Source organism: Berghia stephanieae, chromosome 5 (genome assembly GCF_034508935.2).
Source record: "Berghia stephanieae isolate SIO BIC M18660-M18661 chromosome 5, UCSD_Bste_1.3, whole genome shotgun sequence".
Classification (NCBI taxonomy): Eukaryota; Metazoa; Mollusca; class Gastropoda; order Nudibranchia; family Aeolidiidae; genus Berghia; species Berghia stephanieae.
Window position 1 is genome coordinate 5777338 of NC_088364.1, and position 24122 is coordinate 5801459.

Sequence of the window (24122 nt, forward strand, 5' to 3'; positions counted from 1 at the left end):
AATCACCGGTGTCGAAGTGCTTCGGAAATGAAATCCAAAAGAGGAAGTCTATTTAACACTCTTGAAACTGTCAATATTACGACTAACATAGACATAAGGCTATGGGGCTCTAGGGCCATGAACCATCACTTTAAGAAGTACTGTGCTATACCACTGAAAATAAACATGATGTTAGGTTATACGTAATTACGGTAACATGTTATTTGGGAGCGGTTAAATGAAAAGTATCACGCAAGCTTGTCTGATGGTGTACAATAAATTGATCAATTTATAGTGCGTGCTTGAATAAGCCGTGTTATAAAATTTAGTACAGTAGCCTATCAGTTTCATTGGACTGCTTTCATCAAACTTCGATTTTCTTACTTCTGAATCCAAAACACATTTCAAAAAATATTTTTTTCTATTTTTCTTTTTTCATTTAGAAACAATTACTAAAATTATCGATCCCTAATTTGACAAAAATCTTGAAACATGAGACTTCAAGGAAAAGGGGGACTTGTATGTACACAGAAGATCCGTTTTATTTTATTTTTGTCTTTTGAATGCGCGTTGTACCGGATCAGGAGAACACAAAGGATAATCTAATAGTTTTTCAGATGTAAAAGTGTAAAAGTCCTATCCTAGCTCGTGGCCGTATGGTGGCAATTAATCTAGAATCATGACAGTAGGCTGTACATTAAACCAGAACAATCACGGTAGGTTGTCAACTAAACCAGAATCATGACGGTAAGTAGTCAGCTAAACATGACGATAAGTTGTCAACTAAACAAGAGCTAGGCAGTCAACTAAACCAAAATCATGACGGTAAGTAGTCAGCTAAACGAGAATCATGACGATAAATTGTCAACTAAACAAGAGCTAGGTAGTCAGCTAAACCAGAATCATGACGGTAAGTAGTCAGCTAAACGAGAATCATGACGTTACGTTGTCAACTAAACAAGAGCTAGGCAGTCAAAGTTAGGCAGTAAACTAAACCAAAATCATGACTGTGGGCAGTTGATTGAACCAGAATAATGACGAGAGGTTGTCAACTAAACCAGAATCATGACGAAGGGTTGTCAACTAAACCAGAATCATGAAGACAGGTTTTCAACTAAACAAGAACCATAAAGGTAGGTAGTCAACTAAACCAATATCATGACGATAAACAGTTGATTGAACCAGAATAATGAGAGTAGGTAACCGATTGGAACATAATCATGACGGTAATTAGCCAACTAAACCAGAATCATGACATTAGGTTGTCAACTAAGCCAGCATCATACGGGAACATAAGAGTTAGTAGTTGTTCTTTCCGTCTGCCTTGTGAAGGAGTCCATCCAAGCTGTGTGATCATGTCTGCTACGATGCTTAGGGGCTGTAGTCATTGACAACAAATCTTGCAGCGCGGCGCTGGACAGCTTCAATTGCTTTTATATCTGATTGTAGGTGTGGGTCCCAAATTGAACTGGAATAGTCTAAGATTGATCTTACGAGTGTTATGAAGGCGGTTTCCTTTAGGTTTGCTTGGCATGTCTGATGTTCATTTTAATTAACCCTAGTGCGGAATTTGCTTTATTTATTATTTTGTTGATGTCGTGTGCATGCCATCCAACGGAGAAGAACTTCGATATACTATTTATAGTAGAGACATGGCTCTCACAGTCTGGAGACGACCCAGTTGAAAAAGCTATGACACCCCCTGGGTACCAATTTAGATCGTATCCAAGGAAAGATCAGCGATGGGATGGCATTGGCGTATTTTATAAAACAAAATTATGTAAACATGTGGAAATCCTCAAAATGCGCTGCAAAACAATGGAGGCCATTGATCTTAGATTATCCCTCCAGAATACAAGATACAACCTCAACTGCATCTACCGACCGCCAGCACACAAGAAAAACAAAATAAAATTACCTGATGTTAGGAAGGAAATCAACGAGATGCTAACTTTGCAACACACGCGTCCTGGCCATTCAATTATACTCGGCGACTTTAATTTTCACTTCGACAACATCACAGACACCGCTAAATTGCACGAGTCATTATCGGAGAACAACATGTGCCAGATCGTAACAACGCCAACCCACTCTGCTGGTCATATTTTAGATTGGGTAATTGTAGAAAATTCAGAGTTCCAAAAAACCAACGCCACCGTCGATTATCTCCCCTTGTTGGACCACTCCCTCATTTCTTTCAATCTTGACGTTTCAAAACCATGCCAAGAAACCACCACCACATCAACCAGAAACATTAAAGGCATTAATTTGGACAATTTCAGAGGAGATTTAGAAACAAAACTTACTAAAAATTCTATGATTTCTCCAGACCAGTGGAATAGTTGTCTCATCGAAACGCTTGACAAACATGCGCCACTCCAAACAAGGACCGTCACCAACCGCAAGTATGCTCCGTGGTATACGTCGGACGTTAAAGACGCTAAAACGAAGTGTCGGAGAGCAGAAAGACTGCTGAAAACATCAGGCCTTACAATTCATCGTGAAATATTCAAGAACGCATATCGTGCCTGGAAGACAACAATAAAAAAGGCAAATACCACGTATTTTCTTTCAAAATTCGAAACTTCTAAATCTTGTAAACAATTATTTAACATCTGCAATGATCTACTTGGACGTGAAAGATGCACTTCATTACCATCTACAACCAATCAAAGAGACTTGCCAAACACATTTGTCAACTTTTTAAAAGACAAAATCCATAACATTTGTTCAGAACTAGATCGGCATGAACCATTTATAGATACAAATACATTCTGTGGTACCCCTTTAGACAAGTTCCAACCAGTTTCACCTAGTTTCATAAACGAGTTGATAAAAAAAGCCCCCATTAAATCCTGCGACCTTGATCCCCTACCACCACAGCTTTTGGCCAGCTCCATCAATACATTATTACCATCCATTACATCAATCATAAATACATCCATACTGACTGGCGAAGTTCCATCGTGCTTTAAAAGTGCCCTCGTCAAACCACTTCTGAAGAAACCATCACTGGACCACAATATATTAAACAATTATCGTCCTGTATCAAATTTACCTTTTTTGTCAAAACTTTTGGAGAAGGTAGTTCTTACACAATTAATATCTCATCTTAAGAACAACAGTTTAGAACAACCCTTTCAGTCAGCCTACAAACATCAACACAGTACTGAAACGGCGCTTCTTAAAATCTTTAATGACTTGTTATGTAATGCTGATGCTAACAATATCAATGTATTATGCCTTTTAGATCTTTCAGCTGCCTTTGACACTATTGACCATGACATTTTGTTAAGAAGACTAGAAAATACGTTCGGCATAAAAGGAATTGTCCTTAAATGGTTTACATCATATTTACAGGATCGATGGCAGACTGTCGTGGTGAATGGTGTTCAGTCAGAACAAGTTTTACTAAATTTTGGAGTGCCACAAGGCTCTGTTCTTGGCCCTGTCCTTTTTACTGTATATATGCAGCCCCTTTCTAGTGTGATATCCAGATTCAATCTGAGTTATCATTTTTATGCAGATGATACGCAAATATATGATTCAGCACCCCTTAGTAATTTACAGTTCTTAATACAACGAATTACGAGCTGTTTTAATGAGATTAAATCTTGGATGTACCACATTAAGTTAAAATTAAATGATAGTAAAACTGAGATTTTAATGTGTGGAAGGCCGAGTATCCTTAAACAGGCAAATAAATCACCTATTACTCTCGGAAATAGCACAATAGAATTTTCAAATAAAGCAAAAAACCTTGGCGTCATCATTGATAAAGATCTTTCCATGACAAGCTACGTGAATAACACCATACAATCTATGTTCATAGAAATGAAAAAAAAAGCAAAATTCGTAATTTAATACCGAAGCATATAACAGAACTTTTAATTAATTCCCTGGTTTTATCTAAATTGGACTATTTTAACTCCCTTTGGGCGAACTTAGCTAAAGACAAAATTAGCAAACTTCAGGTTGCTCAAAATAACGCAGCCAGGCTCATTGTACGCAATAACAAAAAATACCCGTCAGCAACTCTTCTTCTCCGTGAGTTACATTGGCTTCCTGTTGAAAAAAGAGTTGCCTATAAGATTTGTACTGTTGTCTACAAATCCCTGAGCACGAACAGTCCCTCCTATATTAAAGACCTTCTAAACATATATGTCCCCAATAGAAACTTGAGGTGAAGCAATGACCAATCGATCCTTGTCAAACCTAAGCCATTGCGTAAAATATGTGAACAGTCTTTTCAATTTTCGGCCCCCCATTTTTGGAACTCTCTCCCGTCACACGTGAGATGCTCAGATTCGTTGACAACATTCAAATCTCGCTTAAAGTTTTAACTTTTTACGTCATAATGTTGCAATATTATTTTCATATTTTGTTGTTGTTAAATTGAATTCGTATCACGTTTCCTTCACACTTGTCTCACTGTAATATGTTTTGTTTTATATCACTGTAAAGCGCTTAGAGCCTGTGACAACGGGGTAAAGCGCTATTTAAATGCCATTTATTAGTATTATTATTATCTTGCTGCATCATTAGAAGAAAATGTTCCAACCACACTTAAGTTGCAGAAGAAGAAATGGATTACTCCAGAGATATTAGAATTAATGAATGAGAGAAGAAAGGCCAAAAATCAGGAAGAAAAATACAAGACTCTGAACAGGCAGATAAAAAGAAAATGCAACGAAGCTAAAGAAGACTGGATAAATGAACAATGTCACTATATAATGTCCTGCAAAGAAAAAAATGGCAAATTCTTCCATCAGAAAATCAAAGAAGTGACAAACAAAACTAAATCAGGTGCTAAAAGTGGATGCATCAAAGACAAGCGTGGAAACACCATCATGGACAAAGACTGCATTCTAAACAGATGGTCAGAATATATTGAAGAACTTTTTTTTGATAATCGAGGAGAAATGCCTATGATAAAAGAACTGGAAGGGCCTTCTATAATGAAAGATGAAGTTAGGAACGTCATGAAAAGCATGAAAAATGGAAAAGCTGCAGGACCTGATGCCATAACAATTGAAGCCTTGACTGGCCTGGGTGAATGGGGGATTGAATTCATCACAAACCTTCTAAATCAAGTGTATGACACAGGAAAAATGCCAACTGATATGAAACGATCCATTTTTATAGCACTACCAAAAAAGCCAGGGGCAGTTGATTGTGAACAACACAGAACTATTAGACTAATGAGCCACCTCACAAAAATTCTTTTGAAGATAATTTTACTAAGAATAAGAAATAAAATACGACCTGAAATTGGGGAGATGCAATTTGGTTTTGTTGAGGACAAGGGTACCAGAAATGGAATATTCACATTATCAATGCTGATGGAAAGATGTATTGAAGTAAATAAAGATCTGTATATGTGTTTCATCGACTATTCAAAAGCCTTTGATAAAGTACAACACGAAAAACTATTCAAAATTCTATCATCCTTGGACATTGATGGTAAAGATTTAAGAATATTACGGAATTTGTACTGGGAACAAGAAGCAGCAATGCGTGTTGACAACGAACTAAGCAGTTTTACACCTATTAGAAGAGGAGTTAGGCAGGGGTGTGTTTTGTCTCCAGATTTATTCAACCTCTATAGTGAAATGATATTAAGAGATATCGAACATAAGAAGGGGGTGTGTATTGGAGGAAAGAATGTAACAAATCTGAGGTATGCAGATGATACGGTTCTACTGGCAGAATCTGAACATGAACTACAAGAATTACTGGATGTTGTAGTCAGGAGTAGTGAAAATATGGGACTGGAACTGAATATATCTAAAACAGAATGTATGACGGTATCTAAAAATAATAACCCACCAGCCTGTGTAATAACAAGCAGAGGACAAACAATACAACAAGTTGAATGTTTCAAATATTTAGGCTTCAATGTAACATCCAATGGAAAATCAGATTGTGAAATAAAGAAAAGAATAGGTATGGCGAAGAATGCATTCAACCAGCTGCATACAATTATGAAAAACAGGAATATTAGCATGAAAACAAAAATCAAAGTCCTGGATTGCTATGTACTGTCTGTGCTGCTATATGGTTGTGAGAGCTGGACCATAAACAAGACCATGGTTAAAAGACTGGAGGCAGTGGAAATGTGGTTTTACAGAAGAATGATGAGGGTGTCATGGATGGAAAGGAAAAGAAATGAAGAAATTTTAGAAATGGCAAACAGAAAAAGATCACTGATAACAAAAATCATCAAACGCCAAATGGAATTTTTAGGACACATTATCCGCCACCCTGGTTTGGAAATAATCGCCTTGACTGGAAAGATGAATGGAAAAAGAATAAGAGGAAGACAAAGAATAACGTATTTGAAAGGGATAAGAACTTGGACAGATGAAGCTGAGAAAGGTGGCGCTGCTTTAATAGAATTGGCAAGAGATAGATCAGCTTGGCGGAAGATGACCTCCGACGTCTGCTTCAGATATGGAACTACATGAGATGAGATGAGATTATCTTAGGTTTTCTTGTATAAAGATGCCTAAATATGGATTTTCTGTAACATGTTACATTGTGTAATTGTTCAGTGTGTAGTTGGATCTAAGTGGTGTTTTGATGCGGGATATTTCCATCTTGTAACATTTTGCTTCATTGAAACTGACAATGCCAAATAAAAACAGACTGGGTGCGCTCACATCTTAAAAATAACATTTTAAAATATTGGTAGGCTAGACAAACTACGTTAGAGACTGCCCTTCTTCGAGTATTCAACCATCTGACTAGGAATGTAGACGAAAATAAGATGACATTTTCTGCCTTTTGGATTTATCTGCGGAATTTGACTTCATTGACCACTACTGAGCCGTCCTGCGAGAATGTTTGCGATAAATGGCACGGCACTGAGCTGCTTCCGATCGTATCTTACTGACCACTAGCAGTAGTAGCAGATTGCCGTGGTAAATGGTGTCAAATCCGATATGTGTTCTTTGAAATTTGGTGTTCCTCAGGGTTCAGTCCTTGGACCAGTCCTTTTTACAATGTATACGCAACCACTGTCAAATGTTATTAAAAAAATGTAATCTTTTATATCAATTTTCCGAAGATGATACTCAAATATTTGGTTCTTCTTCCAGTTATAATATTGAAAGTTTGATTGGATGATTTGGGGCCTGTTTAAATGAAGGTAAAGATTGGATGGGTAGAAACAAACTAATGTTGAATGATGAAAAGCCAAAAATATTAATCTGCGGTTGCAAAGCATCATTAAAATGGCAAATAATAAGGGGCTTTCTTTCGGGGATCACTTTATTTATTTTTCTAAAAGCATAAAAACATTGGAGTGTTGATTGACGCTAATCTTACAATGTCCAGTGAGGTCAATAACATTATAAAAACAACGTACCTTGAAATCAGAAAAATTAGTAAAATTAGAATCCTAACAAAAATACCCCAAGTTTTGATAAATTACTTTGTACTTTCAAAATTAGACTAATGCAATTGATTACTGGTAAATGTGACAAAGTAAACAACAGATAACCTTCAAGCTATTCAGAATAATGCAGCTAAACTTGTTATAAAACAATCTAAATTCTCCTCAGCAACCTGGGCCTTTATTATTACATGGTATTCAACCTACCATCGTTTGTTTCACTAATCTCCCCCCCCCCCCCACCATAGATGTGGTGCCCCCCACCCTCACCTGACTGAAAAAAAAATATTATAATATAGAATGTTTCACTAATCTCCCCCCCCCCCCCCCCCACCATAGATGTGGTGCCCCCCACCCTCACCTGACTGAAAAAAAAAATTATAATATAGAAAGAACGAGGTTGACGTCACTCACCTCTTTGTTATTGTTCTTAGCCAGTCTTTTTTTGTGAGTAGTTCTCACTAAATTCTAACAGACTATAGATAGTATGCAGATGACGTCACTCAGGCCTTTGTTATTGTTTTTGCCATCCGCGTTTGTGAGTTGTTCTCACTAAACTGTATTAACCAGACTATAAAAGTTCATGGTTACACAGAGTTTGTGTGTTGGTCCGTTATACTTCCGGATGGCAATGTTGTGAACTCCTTGGCCAAGCGCATTCTATCTATAAACGTGGTCACCCATAGTTTTGTGTGTTGGTACGGTGTATCCGGCTGACGGATATTATGAACTTTTTGGATAAACGCATAGTATCAAAACCTACCTACCTATAAAAACGTCTTTGACGTTGACATGCGAAAATCTCTCTCTCTCTCTCTCTCTCTCTCTCTCTCTCTCTCTCTCTCTCTCTCTCTCTCTCTCTCTCTCTCTCTCTTTCTCTCTCTCTCTCTCTCTTTAGGCGCTATATAAATTTATTATTTACTATTTACTATTCTCTCTCTCTCTCTCTCTCTCTCTCTCTCTCTTTAGGCGCTATATAAATTCATTATTTACTACTCTCTCTCTCTCTCTCTCTCTCTCTCTCTCTCTCTCTCTCTCTCTCTCTCTCTCTCTCTCTCTCCCCCCCTTTTTTTTTTCTAAAAAAAAAAAAAAAAAAAAAAAAAAAAAAAAAAAAAAAGAAAAAAAATGTTGTCTCAAACAACACGAGACTTGAGAACTGAAACGAGGTTCGCCGAGATATAATTCGGCCATTTTGGTTCTTCTTCCTGTTGGCGTGGGTTTAGAGTAAAAGGGGGTTTGCGTTACATTTGAGTTCATTCTCTCGGCTTTAGTCTTAGTAACCAAAGGTATGCATTTTCTTCTCTTGTTTTTTTTTTTTTTAAATCAGTAAAGGTTTGTAGTCAAACCTGTAAATTGAATTCCGTTATCTGTTTTGCATTCAGCAATCTCGCCGGTTCTTTGTTTGGATCGCCATCATTTGCCGGTTAAATTTGCATTGGACATTGTACGAACCTTTTTGTTTTGTTTCGCCTTGCTTTAACTAACAACATGTCATTCAATAGATTTCCTGGAGTGCATTTATACTTCTAGTTTTAGTACGGTATTTATTAGTAAGTTTAAAGCTAGAGAGCTGCGCCGGTGGTACCAATACTTAGCTTCTTCAACTTTTACAATCATTCGGTTTGAGCTTGACAGAAAAATAAAAAAAAACTTAACGCTTACCGTCAAAAGCAGTTTAGATTTAAAGATGCATTTGTTTTCTATCAAAAATCATTCGGTACTAGACAATCATTGGTAATACTGGTTCAGTGCGGTCCCCAGTCCTTTGTTTCCATTGCGGCCGTATTGGATGGCCAGATGTGCCAGGCATTCATTGCCATATCCGGGTGGCCAGATTCTGCCAAAAAATGAAAGTTTCGCAAATAAATTTAAGAGAGAAAAAATTGCCATATTTGTAGCCAATTCAGTAACATACAACTTACCTGACAAGAGGAAGAGTGGTCTTGGAGATTTAATTAAAGGGGGGGGGGGGGGGGGAACCAACCAACCATGATTGTAAACAATTACAACCTGGCAAATGGAATCCAATATGGCCGCACTGTAAACAAAGGACTGGGGACCGAAAGGACTGGGGACCGCACTGGTTCAGTATTACCCAATCATTGATGAATTTCATAAGTTGTGTTTGAAATTATATCGTAAATTTTTCATTCATGATTAATTCCTCGCGAAATCGTGTGGGCTTACGTCTGTTTCTTCAATGGCGCCGCCGCTAAAAAACGGGATTAAAAAAATTTTTTTTGGTACTGTAAAATATAGACCTGCATATTGTATTATAAATGAGTTGGGGAAAGTCACAATTGATGAGTCATATCTGTTGTTTATTTTTGTCCTGTACTGTTGGTGTTGGTCAATTTTCGGGTACTACCGCAAACTCGGGGACCCGAGTCTCTCTTGCTTAGTTTACCCTAGATACGGTCTGCCGCCTGGAATGATGACACCGGATGTTGCTTATTGTTGTATGCCAGATTCTTATCGTTGTATGCCAGACTGGCATTTTCTTTTTTATGTGTTTTATTATTATGTGCGAATTTAATGTATAATTTTTTTATACGTTTTGAACCCGTTTTTGAACAAATAAACGTATATTTGAAAATGGGTAATTAAAACAGTAAAACATTTTTTTGACGTGTTCAATCATTTGGATTTCACGTGGGGTTCTTTGCCGTTTTTTTTTGTCTGGTGTGTTTGTGTTTTTCACGCCGCGGCATTTCGATTCTCATCGTTGTATGCCAGATTGGCATTTTCTTTTTTTCGTGACCAGCATTTTCTACAAAATTATGTGTTTTATTATTATTATGTATGTACATGAATATAATATGTATTATATGCGAATTTAATGTCTAATGTTTTTATACGTTTTTGAACCCGTTTTTGAACAAATAAACGTATATTTGAAAATGGGTAATAAAAACAGTAAAACATTTTTTGACGTGTTCAATCATTTGGATTTCACGTGGGGTTTTTTGCCGTTTTTTTTTTTTTTTGTCTGGTGTGTTTGTGTTTTTCGCGCCGCGGCATTTCGATTCTCGTAATGGCGTTACAATTATTATATGCTCATGCGAGGACAGAAGAAGACGCTATTCTCTTTCTCCAGGCTAACGGGTTATTAACAAGAAATCCACCAAATTGTGCGACTTGCAACCGAGTCACCACTCTTATAAAGAAAAGTGCCACAAGTGACAACAGGTACTGGCGTTGCCCTACCCACAAGAGTGTCAAAGTTCCCTTAAGGAGAGGATCGTTCTTTGAACATCAGTGTCTTCCTCTGAGGAAAATTGTTGAGCTGCTCCTTTTGTGGGCTTTCAAGGAGCCGATTCTAAACAGTACAGGGCTCACTGGAGTGAGTGAAAATTCTGTTTTACAGTGGTATGGTTTTTTTCGAGACATTTGTTCGTGGTGGCTTTTGAACAACCCGTACCAAATAGGTGGTCCAGGCCTCACAGTCGAGATCGACGAAAGTCTAGTGGCCAAAAGAAAAAACAACGTGGGCCGAGTTGCTGAGCAACGGTGGGTGTTTGGTGGTGTGTGTAGGGAGACGGGACAGGGATTTTTAGTGGTCGTGGATAACGACAGATCAGCGGCTAGACTGTTGCCACTTATTCAGGAGCACATCGCCCCTGGTTCCACTATACACAGTGACGGCTGGGCTGCATACAACGGGATAGCCAACCTCCCAGTCCAACCTCCATATCAACACCTGGTGGTGAACCACACAGCTAACTTTGTTGACCCCCAGACAGGCGCATGCACCAACACTATTGAGTGCTATTGGAAGAACTGCAAACGCAGGTTCAAATCTATGCTGGGTGTCCACAGTAGTCAACTGGAATCTCATTTGGATGAATTTTGGAGGGAGCTATACGGGAAGACTCACCAAGAAGCCCTTCGACATATTATTCTCCATCTTTCGCAGTGGTATCCAGTATAGGGTGAGTTATAAATACTGTTTACTACTAGTATATGAAAAAAAAACCCAACAAAACAAAACAAAATCCAGTCCAGATCTAATTATCTACTATGAATCTAGAAATAGATATATTTAGATCTCGAAGCGATCTAAATTTTATATTTTAAAATATATTAGATCTAAAAAAAAAATAATTAAAAAAATAAAAATTTTGGCCAAAAAATAATTTGGATCTAGATTTTATATTTTAAAAGATATTAGATCTAAAAAAAAATTAATTAAAAAAAATAAAAATTTTGGCCAAAAAATAATTTGGCCAGAAATTATTTGGGGGTCCCCGAGTTTGCGTAAAAAAATAAAAAAGATTTGGCCAGCAATTGTTTGGGTCCCCGAATTTGCGTAAAAAATATAAAAAATTTGGCCAGAAATTATTGGGGAAATTTTTGGGTCCCCGAGTTTGCGGTAGTACCAATTTTCGTGCATTCAAAAAGTTCTGACAATTTTTTCACCAACCATTTACAATGATAAGCTTGAGTTTATATAGATTAATGTGTTTTTGTATTTCCTTAAAAGGATTCCAGATTTGTTTTTGTATTTCCTTAAAAGGAGTTTTAATACTTTTTTTTTATTATTCCAGATGTCTCAAGGCCAAGGCTACGTTGTAAGATTGAGGGGGTTGCCCTGGTCTTCAAGGAAAGATGAAATTGTCAGGTTTTTAGTAGGTATGAAACTTAATACATACTTAACCTTTGGAGAAAATCCACATCCCTCATTTTTGAAGTCATGCGGTGTAACAATTAAAATGTGAAAAAAAAAATTATCCATACCCTTAACACATCTGTCGAAAAAACGATTGGTTTGTCATATATTTATTTTAAAAAAGTTTTCATCTTCTTTCAGAGGTTAGCAACTGGCAACATAGGTAGTTGCATGAAAATTTGAGATTGCAGCAATTGTTTTCAAGAAATACACTTTTCAATGGTACCAAAATTATGACAATGTGACAATTAGAACCAAAGTTACGGGATTATTAGTCCGCAAAAGTGGACCAAAATACTTAATATAATTTAAGAGGAAAAAAGAAACTAAAACTGTGACCAGAGAGCAACCGAAAAGCGGGGGAAATGGAAAATCACGGTTATTTGGGTTGGAATACATATAAAACATATATCAAAATGATCGCAAAGGAAAGACGAAGCAATTTTTAAAAAAATTAAATGATTATTATGCAATATTATGCAACGTCATGCAATTACATAACCCTAGAAAATGAAAAAAAAGGCGCGAGGAACGGATAATAACTTTAAAAACAGATTTGAGGGTGGTCTTCTTCCAGAGCATGCTTACAATACTATGGCTATGATTAATTTTGAACACAAAAATTGTTAAAACAAGAGGAAAGGAGCGTAAACGTATGAATTTAGACACTAAAGTTGTGTCCTTGGGGAAGGCACTTAATATTTGGCATTGGCAAATGAGCAACAGACGAAAGATGACTGGTATTCGGAGAGAAGAAAAAAAACAAAAAAACAATGAACAGGGCTAGAAATAAAGTTGAACAAGTGTCAGTAAATGCAACTTGCAAATGTACTGCCCAATGTTTTTGCATCCTTGGACAAGACATTTGGGCACCAACAGTACTCGGGAGAAACAAGCTTGCCGCTTTATATATGCAAACATGGTCAGTGATAAAAATGCAAAATTAAAAACAACTACATAAGAGTGGTAGAGAAAACTTAACCTGAAAATGCAAAATTGAATATTACGTAACATATTACATAATAACAAACAATAAGCCGATAAATACCGACACTTTGCAAACTTTCTGCAACATAGGCATGTCATATATCAAACTGAACATCTCGAAGAGATGTATCATATGACTATTAAACTACATTAAAATTGAAATGAACTTTAGAAAATTTGATAATTGCTTTGCATTCAACATCACTAAGAGAACATAATTAAAGGGTACTCACGTACTGACTCGCTTAAATCCATAAGATGGCTGAGATGTGGCAAAAGACAGAAAACAAAATCTAGGCACTATGGGTTGTTGGCTGCATGGAATGTAGACACAGGCAATATCCAGGTAATGATACTGAATAAATACAGCGAAGTCCAAGCAATGATACAGAAGTAGTTGGGGGAGACTGACGATCGAATTCATGTTGTTACTTCAATTTCACATTTAAAAATACAAGATAGATTATTGGAGCTGGAGGCGGCAGATGATCAAATTCATGTTGTTATTTCAATTTCATATTTAAAAATACAAGGCAGATTATTGGAGCTGGAGGAGGCAGACGACGGGAGTTGGAGGTGGCAGACAATCAAATTCATGTTGTTATTTCAATCTCATATTTAAAAATACAAGACAGACGACTGGATTTAGAGGCGGCAGACGACTGGAGTTGGAGGTGGCAGACAATCAAATTCATGTTGTTATTTCAATCTCATATTTCAAAATACAAGACAGACGACTGGAGTTCGAGGCGGCAGACGACTGGAGTTGGAGGTGGCAGACAATCAAATTCATGTTGTTATTTCAATTTCATATTTAAAAATACAAGGCAGAATATTGGAGCTGGAGGAGGCAGACAATCAAATTCATGTTGTTATTTCAATCTCATATTTAAAAATACAAGACAGACGACTGGAGTTAGAGGCGGCAGACGACTGGAGTTGGAGGTGGCAGACAATCAAATTCATGTTGTTATTTCAATCTCATATTTAGAAATACAAGACAGACGACTGGAGTTCGAGACGGCAGACGACTGGAGTTGGAGGTGGCAGACAATCAAATTCATGTTGTTATTTCAATCTCATATTTAAAAATACAAGACAGACGACTGGAGTTAGAGGCGGCAGACGACTGGAGTTGGAGGTGGCAGACAATCAAATTCATGTTGTTATTTCAATTTCATATTTAAAAATACAAGGCAGATTATTGGAGCTGGAGGAGGCAGACAATCAAATTCATGTTGTTATTTCAATCTCATATTTAAAAATACAAGACAGACGACTGGAGTTAGAGGCGGCAGACGACTGGAGTTGGAGGTGGCAGACAATCAAATTCATGTTGTTATTTCAATTTCATATTTAAAAATACAAGGCAGATTATTGGAGCTGGAGGAGGCAGACGACTGGAGTTGGAGGTGGCAGACAATCAAATTCATGTTGTTATTTCAATCTCATATTTAAAAATACAAGACAGACGACTGGAGTTCGAGGCGGCAGACGACGGGAGTTGGAGGTGGCAGACAATCAAATTCATATTGTTATTTCAATTTCATATTTAAAAATACAAGGCAGGAAATGAAACATGAAAATGTGGTGTCATAATGAACGTCTGACTCTGAAAACAAAAAAAGTACTTCGATTATGATTAAATCAACAAAATTAAAAGTTATATAATAATTTTTGTTGTGGTAAAGAGTAAAGTAATGAATGAAATATACTTTCACTTGAATTGACTCTATCATGCTATTCTGTATTATTTGTATTGAAATTAACCACATTAAATTAAACCAACACACTTAACCTGCAGAACAAACAAAAATAAAAGATAAAATATAATATCAGTGGAACATAATTTTTAGTTGTCCGGTATCATCCCAGTTAAAAAGTCATTTCAGTTTCAACATTCATTCATAAAATAAAACTAAAATTATGGATGGGACTATTTTCAGTCTTTTTACAGCAATTATTCAGCTTGAAATTATTTATACAAGTCACAAAAGCAAAAGCAGTCGATAGTTTACAGACTGCACTGTACACAGGAGACTCGGGGATACATCGAGAGGCAATCCTGGTTGGCCGTCGCCAACTTCATGAACACGCATCGTATTTAAAGTCACTAAAAGACGCTTTCGCCAGCATCAATCACCACCAAAATTCACACAAATAGAGAAAAATGGTTGGCGAATAATATAACATTAATTAAAAATAGGTAATATAATGAAAAATGTATTTAAAATGAAGTTAAAACTTACCAAATTTTCAAACAGCTGGCATCTGAACAAAGAATGAACGGATTAAAAATCTGAAAACGCCGCCTGATGCGCTGGCTTCTCCTCTTTAAAATGAGACCGGAAGTGACGAAATTAGTGCACAGGAAGCGATTCCACGGCAATGGAAGTAAAACTATGTTCACCGGTTAACACAATTTTCACTCCAGAGCCGTAACATCGATATCGGGGCTCGATCAGCGGCTCAGCCATGGGCGATGCGACTACCTAGCAACACTTTCAGGTAATGATCAAGTTCTTATGTTTTTTCTAACCTCTTTTCAGAGTGCAACATCGTTGGTGGGGAAGATGGTATTCATTTCACATTTTCAAGAGAAGGCAGGCCCAGTGGGGAGGCCTTTGTTGAATTGGAATCAGAGGAGGATATTACACATGCCCTTGCTCAGAACAACGAACACATCGGGACCAGATATATTGAAGGTAGTGATTCCAGCATATTTGTTTTGGCTGAGAATGTCTCACAATTTAAAAATAAAATAAAATTGGATGCATGTTGTACATTTTAGTTATAAGCAATAGGTTTGTATTGACAATACTTAGCTTGTATATAGGGCTTCCTCTCATTGATACAAGCACAAGGACTGGATTGTGAGGTAGTAGATTCAATTGAAAATGATTTCGGGATTTTAAAAATAAAACTATCCTCAAATTCCTATTATATATGAATGTAAAAATATACTGTTTGATATTATAATTGAAAATAAGTCCCTTTTTATTCAATGGTTTATTTTCTTCCTATTCGCAAAACTTTGCAGTTGAGTTAATGATTTTCTCATTCACAGCATACTAACTTTCTTTGCTATTTGAGTTAAATTTTCTTCAAAGGCAAGGCTGATTTCCTTTTTACAGTTTTTTTTCACTCTTCCTCTTTATAATTCCATACCAAGCATTAAAAAAAGCAAGTCTTTCTAAGACACTGATTTTCTGTTTAACAATGTGTTAAAAATCTCTGTATCGCCAAACGGAAAAAAAAAACAACTATGTAATGACTTTTTACTTTAGTTCAGTCCTCAGGCAGGGGTCGTTTGATGTGAAACTTTGTTGTCTCCTGAGTTGGCAACCTTTATTCTTTGCACATGAATTTTATGTTGGTATGGTTATCTTCTTTAGTCATCTTGTCCTTCACCCCTTGTTTGTGTTTATACACAATGGGCTGTTTAAAAAAAAATCTTGTCACTGTTATACATGATATAACCTTTTTTTTTTTCAGTTTTCCGTGTTGACAGATCTGAAATGGAATACACCATCAAACACTCTGGGGCTGGAGCCCATGCCAACCAAAGGAACCCCGATGCTGTCCTCAAATTGAGAGGGTTGCCATTTGGATGCTCCAAGGAAGAAATTATGCAGTTCTTCCAAGGTCAGTTTTAATTTAATGGAAAAAGAATTATTAAACAAGAAGGAAAGAATTAATCAGAGTGAATTTTTATTACTAAAGGGTATGTTTAATCCAAGAAAAGTTATGGTTTAGATCAGGGTTAATGTAGTTTAAAAAGGGAGATGCAACCACATATTAGATTGGGTCACAATGCTGAAGGCACTGTGTCCTTTTGCAGAACCCAGAAATAATGTTCCATTTTACTTTTGCTTACATGCAAATAATGAAAGAGGGTGTATTTTTAAATTAAAAAAAAAAAAATTTTTGTTCTTAAATTTGATATTATTTACAAATATTCTTTCATAAAAAAAATATTAGAAATAGGTTTTGACTGTTGGTTCTCTCCCAATTATTTAACTTGGTTGTTAATGTGGAAGAATTGTACTTTAAAAAATTTTGTTTAATATGTTGAATGGGTAATTGTCTTTTACTTGTAAGTTTTAATATTTTAAGATCAGGAGAGTATATAAATCTGATAGAAATATTATTGGATATATTTTTTTGGGTTTTTAACATTTTCTTTCATGTTTTACTGCTTCCCTCTCTCTTTGCCCATCATTGGTCGGGTGGGGGTTGTAGGGTGTCACATAGTACCCAACGGAATTATGCTTCCTGAGGAACGGCCGGGGAGAAGTACAGGGGAGGCTTATGTACAATTTTCGTCACCAGAGGTAGCGGATCAAGCGTTGAAAAAACACAATGAACGCATAGGTCACAGGTGGGGGATTTGGGTATTTATTTATTTCAAAACACATGAAAAACTCTCAACAGTTCGTATGTATTGTTTCTGTCATTGCACAATGGTCCCTTTGTATTTTGTCTGTCATATTTGTAAGGTAATAGTATAGGGACCTTTGTAATAACCTTTTTGTAGTTGAGTGATAAAGGTTAATGTCTTTATTATTTATGGATCAGCTTTTGTTATGTAAGACTACATGGAATATTTTTGCATCTGGAGAAGATTTGTTTTAAAAAGATTATTACCTGGATTGTTCCATTTCGACTATCATCACAATATCCACTTGATGACGACAGGCCTAAGGTCATTGGAATTGATAAAACTGGATTTGACCATTTAATCATCGATTTCTGTAGAGCGAACTTTTGAGAGTCTGGATTGAAGTAAAAATATTTTTGGAAAGGATGAAGTGAATGTATTGATGTGCCATCTTTTTGTGGTGGAAGTTTATTTCATGTTCAAATTTAAAAAAAATAATGATGCTTGTTTAGGTACAGAGGAGTGAAGTTAATTTTAAAGATTTTATTTTTTCTTCTTTAATTGACGTCTCCTCACCCATGATGGCACATGATTTATTGTGCATGTATTCCATGCTCACCTATGTCATTGATTCCCATTGGAATATTAGCTGCTTTGCCTTTAGATTTAATATGTCTGGTGATTTGTTTCGTTAGTTTGTGTGTGTGTGTGTGAGAGAATTGTGATATGTGTCATTGTAGAAGGAATATGGAGGACATGATTGTCGAGGTGGTGGCGGAAATGGGTTACTGGATGGATTGGAATGGAATGGGTGGTGGTGGTGGTGGTCGGGTTGACATGTGGTTAGACATCCATTTCCAAAAACAATTTGTGTCTTGTGGTGTATTATGTACTATGGATGATGTTTGCTACATGGTATTATTTATAGTTTCCTCTTTATTTATTTTTTAATATTTAGAATTGTTCTTTCAGATTTAAAAAGGTGTAGAAAATTTGGTTTAAAATTAATCTTGGTGATTTTAATTTTGAAAATAGTAATTCTATGTTGCCATGTCACCCCTATCATCAGATGATGTCTCTACTTATTTTTATAAAATAACATTTTAAATGCTATCTTTAAAAAAAATAAAAAAAATAATGATAATATTTTCACGTTTATTTTTTTAATCTGCTCATTAAAATGTTATTTTCACTCTACTGTCGCCATGATATTGATCGTCTGAATTAAACTTTGAATAGGTACATTGAAATCTTCAAGAGCAGCTTGGCCGAGGCAAACAGTACACGCGGCATGATGCGTCCCATGATGATGCCCAGACCTGGGCCTTATGACAGAGGTGACAGAGGATTTGGTGGCATTGGAGGCCCCATGGGCCCGATGGGCATGAGTCTTGGCTTTGGAAGAGGCAGAGGAAGGAATCTAAAAGGTGATTGTTGGATAAGGATTTATATCTTTTGATTGATAATGTCTCCCATAATTTAGGGACTTTATAGGTGCTTGATGTTAGAATCTGTATTATATCAGATGAGAGGAACATCATCCTGGTCACCACAGGATTTCTTACTGGCAGTTCCTCTTATTTGAACTGAATTTCCCCCAAGAAGATTGTGGTGAAGGAGAAAATGATCCAACCATATACACCTGTGTGCAACAGCAAGAGAGGATTTTTGGTGTCTGTTTTTTGTTTGCTTTACATATATATGTGATTTGTAAACATTTGAATGTGTTCCTCTTAGTGGACGCTGTGCTTGTGTCAGGATGAGACATTTAGGTGATCTCAAACGAAGTACGCTGATAGTGTGCTCTTGGAATCTACATCTGTTATATTTAGAACCATCCCCTTTGTCTTCCTTTTTCTTGGGTACTTTAATCGTAATTTAGACTTTTTACTATCCCATTTTCTTCCTTTTTACTGGCGCTGCTATGACATAAAACCTTTAAAAACAAACATGGCTGAAGGGTTTTTCCAATTTGGTTTACATATTGACCATCAATTATTTTGATTTTAAAGACTTTAGAATTTAAATCTTGCCTTCAGCCCATTTTGCTTTTTCATTGGTTATTATAAGGACGGAAGGAGGTTTAAGGCAAAGGCAAAGATGCCGTCCGTCTGCTTTCCCCCAACTTTGATTTGCCCATAGAAGTGTTTTCAAGAGCTTTTATATTTCTTGTTTCACCCACAGGATTTTATGAAGACGAATTTGATGATTACATGGGCTATGGCATGCGTGATCGTCGTCGTGGAGGCATGGCACGGGGTGGTCGTGGTGGAATGGGTGGTATGGGAATGATGGATAGGAGCAGGGTACCGCCTGGTAGCTTGTACGTCAGTAAGACTGGTCATTCTGTACACATGAGGGGTTTGCCCTTCAGTGCTACAAACGAGGAAGTGTTCAAGGTAAGGGTGTTTTTTTTCAGGATGGCAGCTTTTCATTTGAGGTTAAAATATCATCTACTTTAACATGTTTATTCATTGTGTACCTTTTTTTTTTTTGTTTTGTTCCAAAAAATCATGTTATATAGTGGCAGGTCTGATAACATTGATAATGATAGTATGATAACATTATGATCACATTGTGGGGTAAAAAAAAATGAGTAAATTCAATTTTTTAAATTAGGCTTCTTTATAAATTTGATACTAATGATAACGTTACTTATCATTAGATATTATGTTAATATTCAAGATGACGTTGATATGGTAATATTTGTGGTAATAATGTTTGCATTACTTCATGTGCATTAAAAATTTATATGGTATTTGATTGCTGAATGTTGATGCCGAAAATTTTCAGTGGTTTTTCAAAGTTTTGAGTTGAGACCCTGTCTGTGACTTACTTTGTTTCAAATCTCTCCCCAGTTCTTTTCCCCTATCCAACCAGTCCGTTGTGAGTTTGAATATGGAGACAATGGAAGACCTACAGGAGAGGCCAACGTAGACTTTGTCTCACACCAGGAAGCCCTAGAGGCTATGAAGAAACACAAAAAGAATATGCGTAAGTTTTCACTCCTACAATTTTATTTATTTGTTTTTTATTTGACTTCATTTACCCAATTTTTACGTGCATAAAATTTTTAATAGTGAATTTCATAATTATTGAAAGTTAGCCATGTTCGGTGTTTTGTATTTTAAGATAAATTATAAATGTTGCTTGTTTGTGGAGTGTGACTTCTCATAGGCAGTTACTGTGTCTTCTACCTCCTTATATCCGTTTTCCATCATGCTTTCTGTCTTGTCTTGGGGTGAGATAGTTTTGTCCTGGCCTTGGCAGAATACCCTAGCTGGGAGAGAAGCAGTCAAATTTATAGTTTTTGGAGATTTTTTTTTTTTTTTTTTTTTGTCTTGTAAATCATCTCTCCACTGCATTATGTTTTGTTTATATATTATATATGATTTGTAAACATTTAAGTGTGTTCCTCTTTGTGGGGACCTGTGTTTGTGTCTGGATGAAACTTTAAGGTGCGGGTGGTTGGATGGGAGCATCACCCTTGAATCATATACCGATGATTATGATGTTCGCATGGGTGTACGATCCGATAGTGATGTCGTTTCTTCTTCTCTTTACTAGCCTATCCTGCTTCTTTGGTTTGTGATTGTATTTTTGACAGGGGATATTTTTTTTTTCTGTAAATCTTCTGCCTGTTTGTTCTTGGTTATTTATAATTTAGCTTATGATATCTTTAGGTTATGATTTTGATTTACATTTGTACTATTTTTGTTAGATTGCTTGTTTTTTTGTTTCAGCGGTCTCTCATATAACCTCAATTGTGTTGGAAGAGACCTAAAGCAACAAACAAACAAACAAAAAACAAAACTTTAAGGTGATCTCCTCAAACTCAGTACTTTGATAGTGTGCTCTTAGAATCTACATCTGTTCCTATTTGAACCCTTGTCAAACCTTCTCATGGGTACTTTAATTGTAATTCTAGAACTTTTTACTTTTTTACTTTCCCATTTTCTTCTTTTTTACTGGCGCTGATATGACCTTAATGTGTTGCAAGCGCAAAACAATGTATTTTATATCATTTTAAAAAAGGATTATTATTTATTTGTTTATTTATTTTTTTTTTTTTGTGAAACAGAACACAGATATATTGAACTGTTCCTCAACTCGGAGCCAGTTGCTCCCAGAGGCAACTCAGGAGGCGGTGGTGGTTATGGCAACGGCATGGGTGGATTTGGCAACAACGACTTTGCAGAAGACATCGGACCAGGATTTGGATCTAGCGGAGGTTTTGGCGGCGGCTACGGAGGATCTGGCAACCAAGGAGGTGGTGGTGGTTTTGGACAGGGAGGTTCTGGGGGATATGGTGGACAAGGTATGACTGACGCCATGCTGCACTTACTTAGCTCCTACTTGGAGAGTCAGGGACAGAATATTTATTGAAGAAAAGAATAGAAGAGCGAGAAATTCTAATGTAAAAAAGAAAGATTCTGAAGTCAAAGGCAGATAGACTTATTTATCTAGATTATTTTGGTGGTCACATGTTGAGGTTATGTTAATCTCTGCAGTCTTGATTATTTTGTTATGATTTACATAACTGGTGTGGTAAATCTTGTTCTATGAAGTCACTATTTATTTTATTTTATTTTGGTCACTCTTTCTCATATTTTATTTCATTTGTTTTGTTTTTTTTCCTACTGCTTCTAGAATTTAAACGTTCTGGTAGATTCAATTGATTCACTTTCTTGTTTCTGATACTGAAATTGTTCTATGAGGTAAAGGGATAAAGACACTGAACACCATAAAGGACATTTATTTATTTTTTGGTTTTGGTTTCCCTTTCTCATTTTCTGCCCCCAATTTTTCTTCTGCTCTCATCTCCACTTCCAGTCTCTTTTGATCTGGTATTAAGTCAAGTTGGACGGCATACTTCATCTATGTATAATTGAATTAAATTAGTATGTTTTTGACAGTTTCTTAAAAATAAAGAACTATTATATATAGCTTTAATAGTTGCAAAACAATCGTAACCACGTTTTGTAAAGCTTAACATTTTGAAATTCAGAATTCACCCATTCTATCTTAATAGCAAGTTGTGGTGGGTCGTCACATCTTTAACACACTTTATGAAGTTGCCAGTCTATGAATTCACCCTTGTATTTACAGATAGTTCTAGTTAAAGGGATTACATTACAAGAGTATTATTTCATGATGCAATCACCTCCCACTAGCTGTCTGAAGTTAATACCTAATTTCTGGTCTAAATTTTGCAATTTAAAATAAAAACAGATGTTATTGCATCTGTTGTAGATGAAACATTAAGTCAGACTCTCTTTTTTTTTTTTCTTCATGCTAATCTCTCTAATATTGGTGCTACTGAATAACCATTTTGCAGGCGAGGTTTGATTTTACTCTTAAGCTGGTATCAGATCTAACCATTCTCACCAAGATATCAGTAGCATGGATGTAGCTGTTCTCTTGGTGGGATCAGTTAGGTCTGTTATGACCTGAATACGGATAAGTGAGGAAATCAGGCTCGTTGTGAAAAGGGTTAATTCTATTAGAGAGACAGAGAAAAGAAAAAGAAAAAAAACAAGCAACAAAACTTTGGCTAGTCTAGCTGTGAATTGTCTTTTACAGGTATGAACAGCTACGACCTGGGAGGTGGTTATGGTGATGGGGGCATGAGGAACAGCAACTACTCGGCTTTCTAACACTACAACTACACCACCACTAAATACTCCCAACACAACCACCACTACAATGGGGTTGGTTTGTACAGGACACACAATAAGGGTGGGATGTGGGATGGGCACTTCAGCTGTAATTCCTACTTAGGTTACAAGTCATTTTTCCCTTTTATTTTTTAGTTGTTTATTATATGTTTTATTTTCCAATGTATGGTATGTATTTTGATTTTGACATATATTTGAAGGGGTTTTTGTTATGATTATTCCTTTAAATGATGTTGATTTGAATTCAGAATTCCAACTAAATAATAATTACTGTAAGCCTTTTATGGACATGTTTTTGTTTTCTTTTCGTTTTTTTTTTTATTATTGTAGGGTGAGTGATACTTGTCAGACGTATTTTTTTTGTTTCACAATTTGTAAGAAAGCTAAAGCAGACAACTGTTTAGAGTATGAGTGATTGGAGATGACTGATTACAAGGGGATTGTTGTTTTATGATGAGTTGGGAAAGTTTTTACACTCATCTTTGTTACATGTTTTTTTTTGTTTTTTTTCTATCAAAATCATCATTTCATCTGGTGTCAATTCCAAATCATGCTATGTACATACAATAAACAAATTTTTCATATTGTCAATCAATTGGGTTTTGTCTTGTTGATGGTCTTGGTCATGATCACCAGAAACTGGTAGCAAGATCCATATCCATCGCTTTCTTCAACTTCAGGCCTGGTACTGACCAAAATATTACGTCACAAAAGATGACGACGATCACCAAACGAAAGTGAAAAGTAACTTTGTCAGAAGTACTCAAGGAAACAAATGAGTCTAGTGGATGAGCTGTTGACTGATTACATCTCACAATTAAGTTTTTTTTCCTGTGATCTCGTCTTTTATGACAAATGTTTTGGGTATCAGGTTATGAGTTTTTGAAGGTCACACCATATCTGACTTCCTCTTGTGAGTTGGAGATGTTAGCTCTTGTTCTCTTGTCTTCTCTCTTGGGTTGGGGTCTTTTGACCTCCCATTGTGGGTGGAGAGGTCTCTCTTACTGTCTGGGGTGAGGTCTTTTGACCTCC

General features: G+C 36.3%; 1 protein-coding gene across 1 annotated transcript; it reads left to right on the plus strand.

Annotated features, from left to right (window-relative positions):
• Positions 1–8536: 8536 nt before the first annotated feature.
• LOC144972293 (heterogeneous nuclear ribonucleoprotein F-like) lies at positions 8537–23681 on the plus strand. Its single transcript, XM_078913383.1, has 10 exons — positions 8537–8661; positions 11923–12007; positions 15581–15736; positions 16527–16676; positions 17274–17412; positions 18652–18839; positions 19597–19811; positions 20271–20406; positions 21494–21730; positions 22996–23681. The coding sequence occupies exons 2-10, from the start codon at positions 11923–11925 to the stop codon at positions 23067–23069; spliced, it is 1380 nt and encodes a 459-aa protein (XP_078769509.1). The 5' UTR covers positions 8537–8661; the 3' UTR covers positions 23070–23681.
• Positions 23682–24122: the final 441 nt, after the last annotated feature.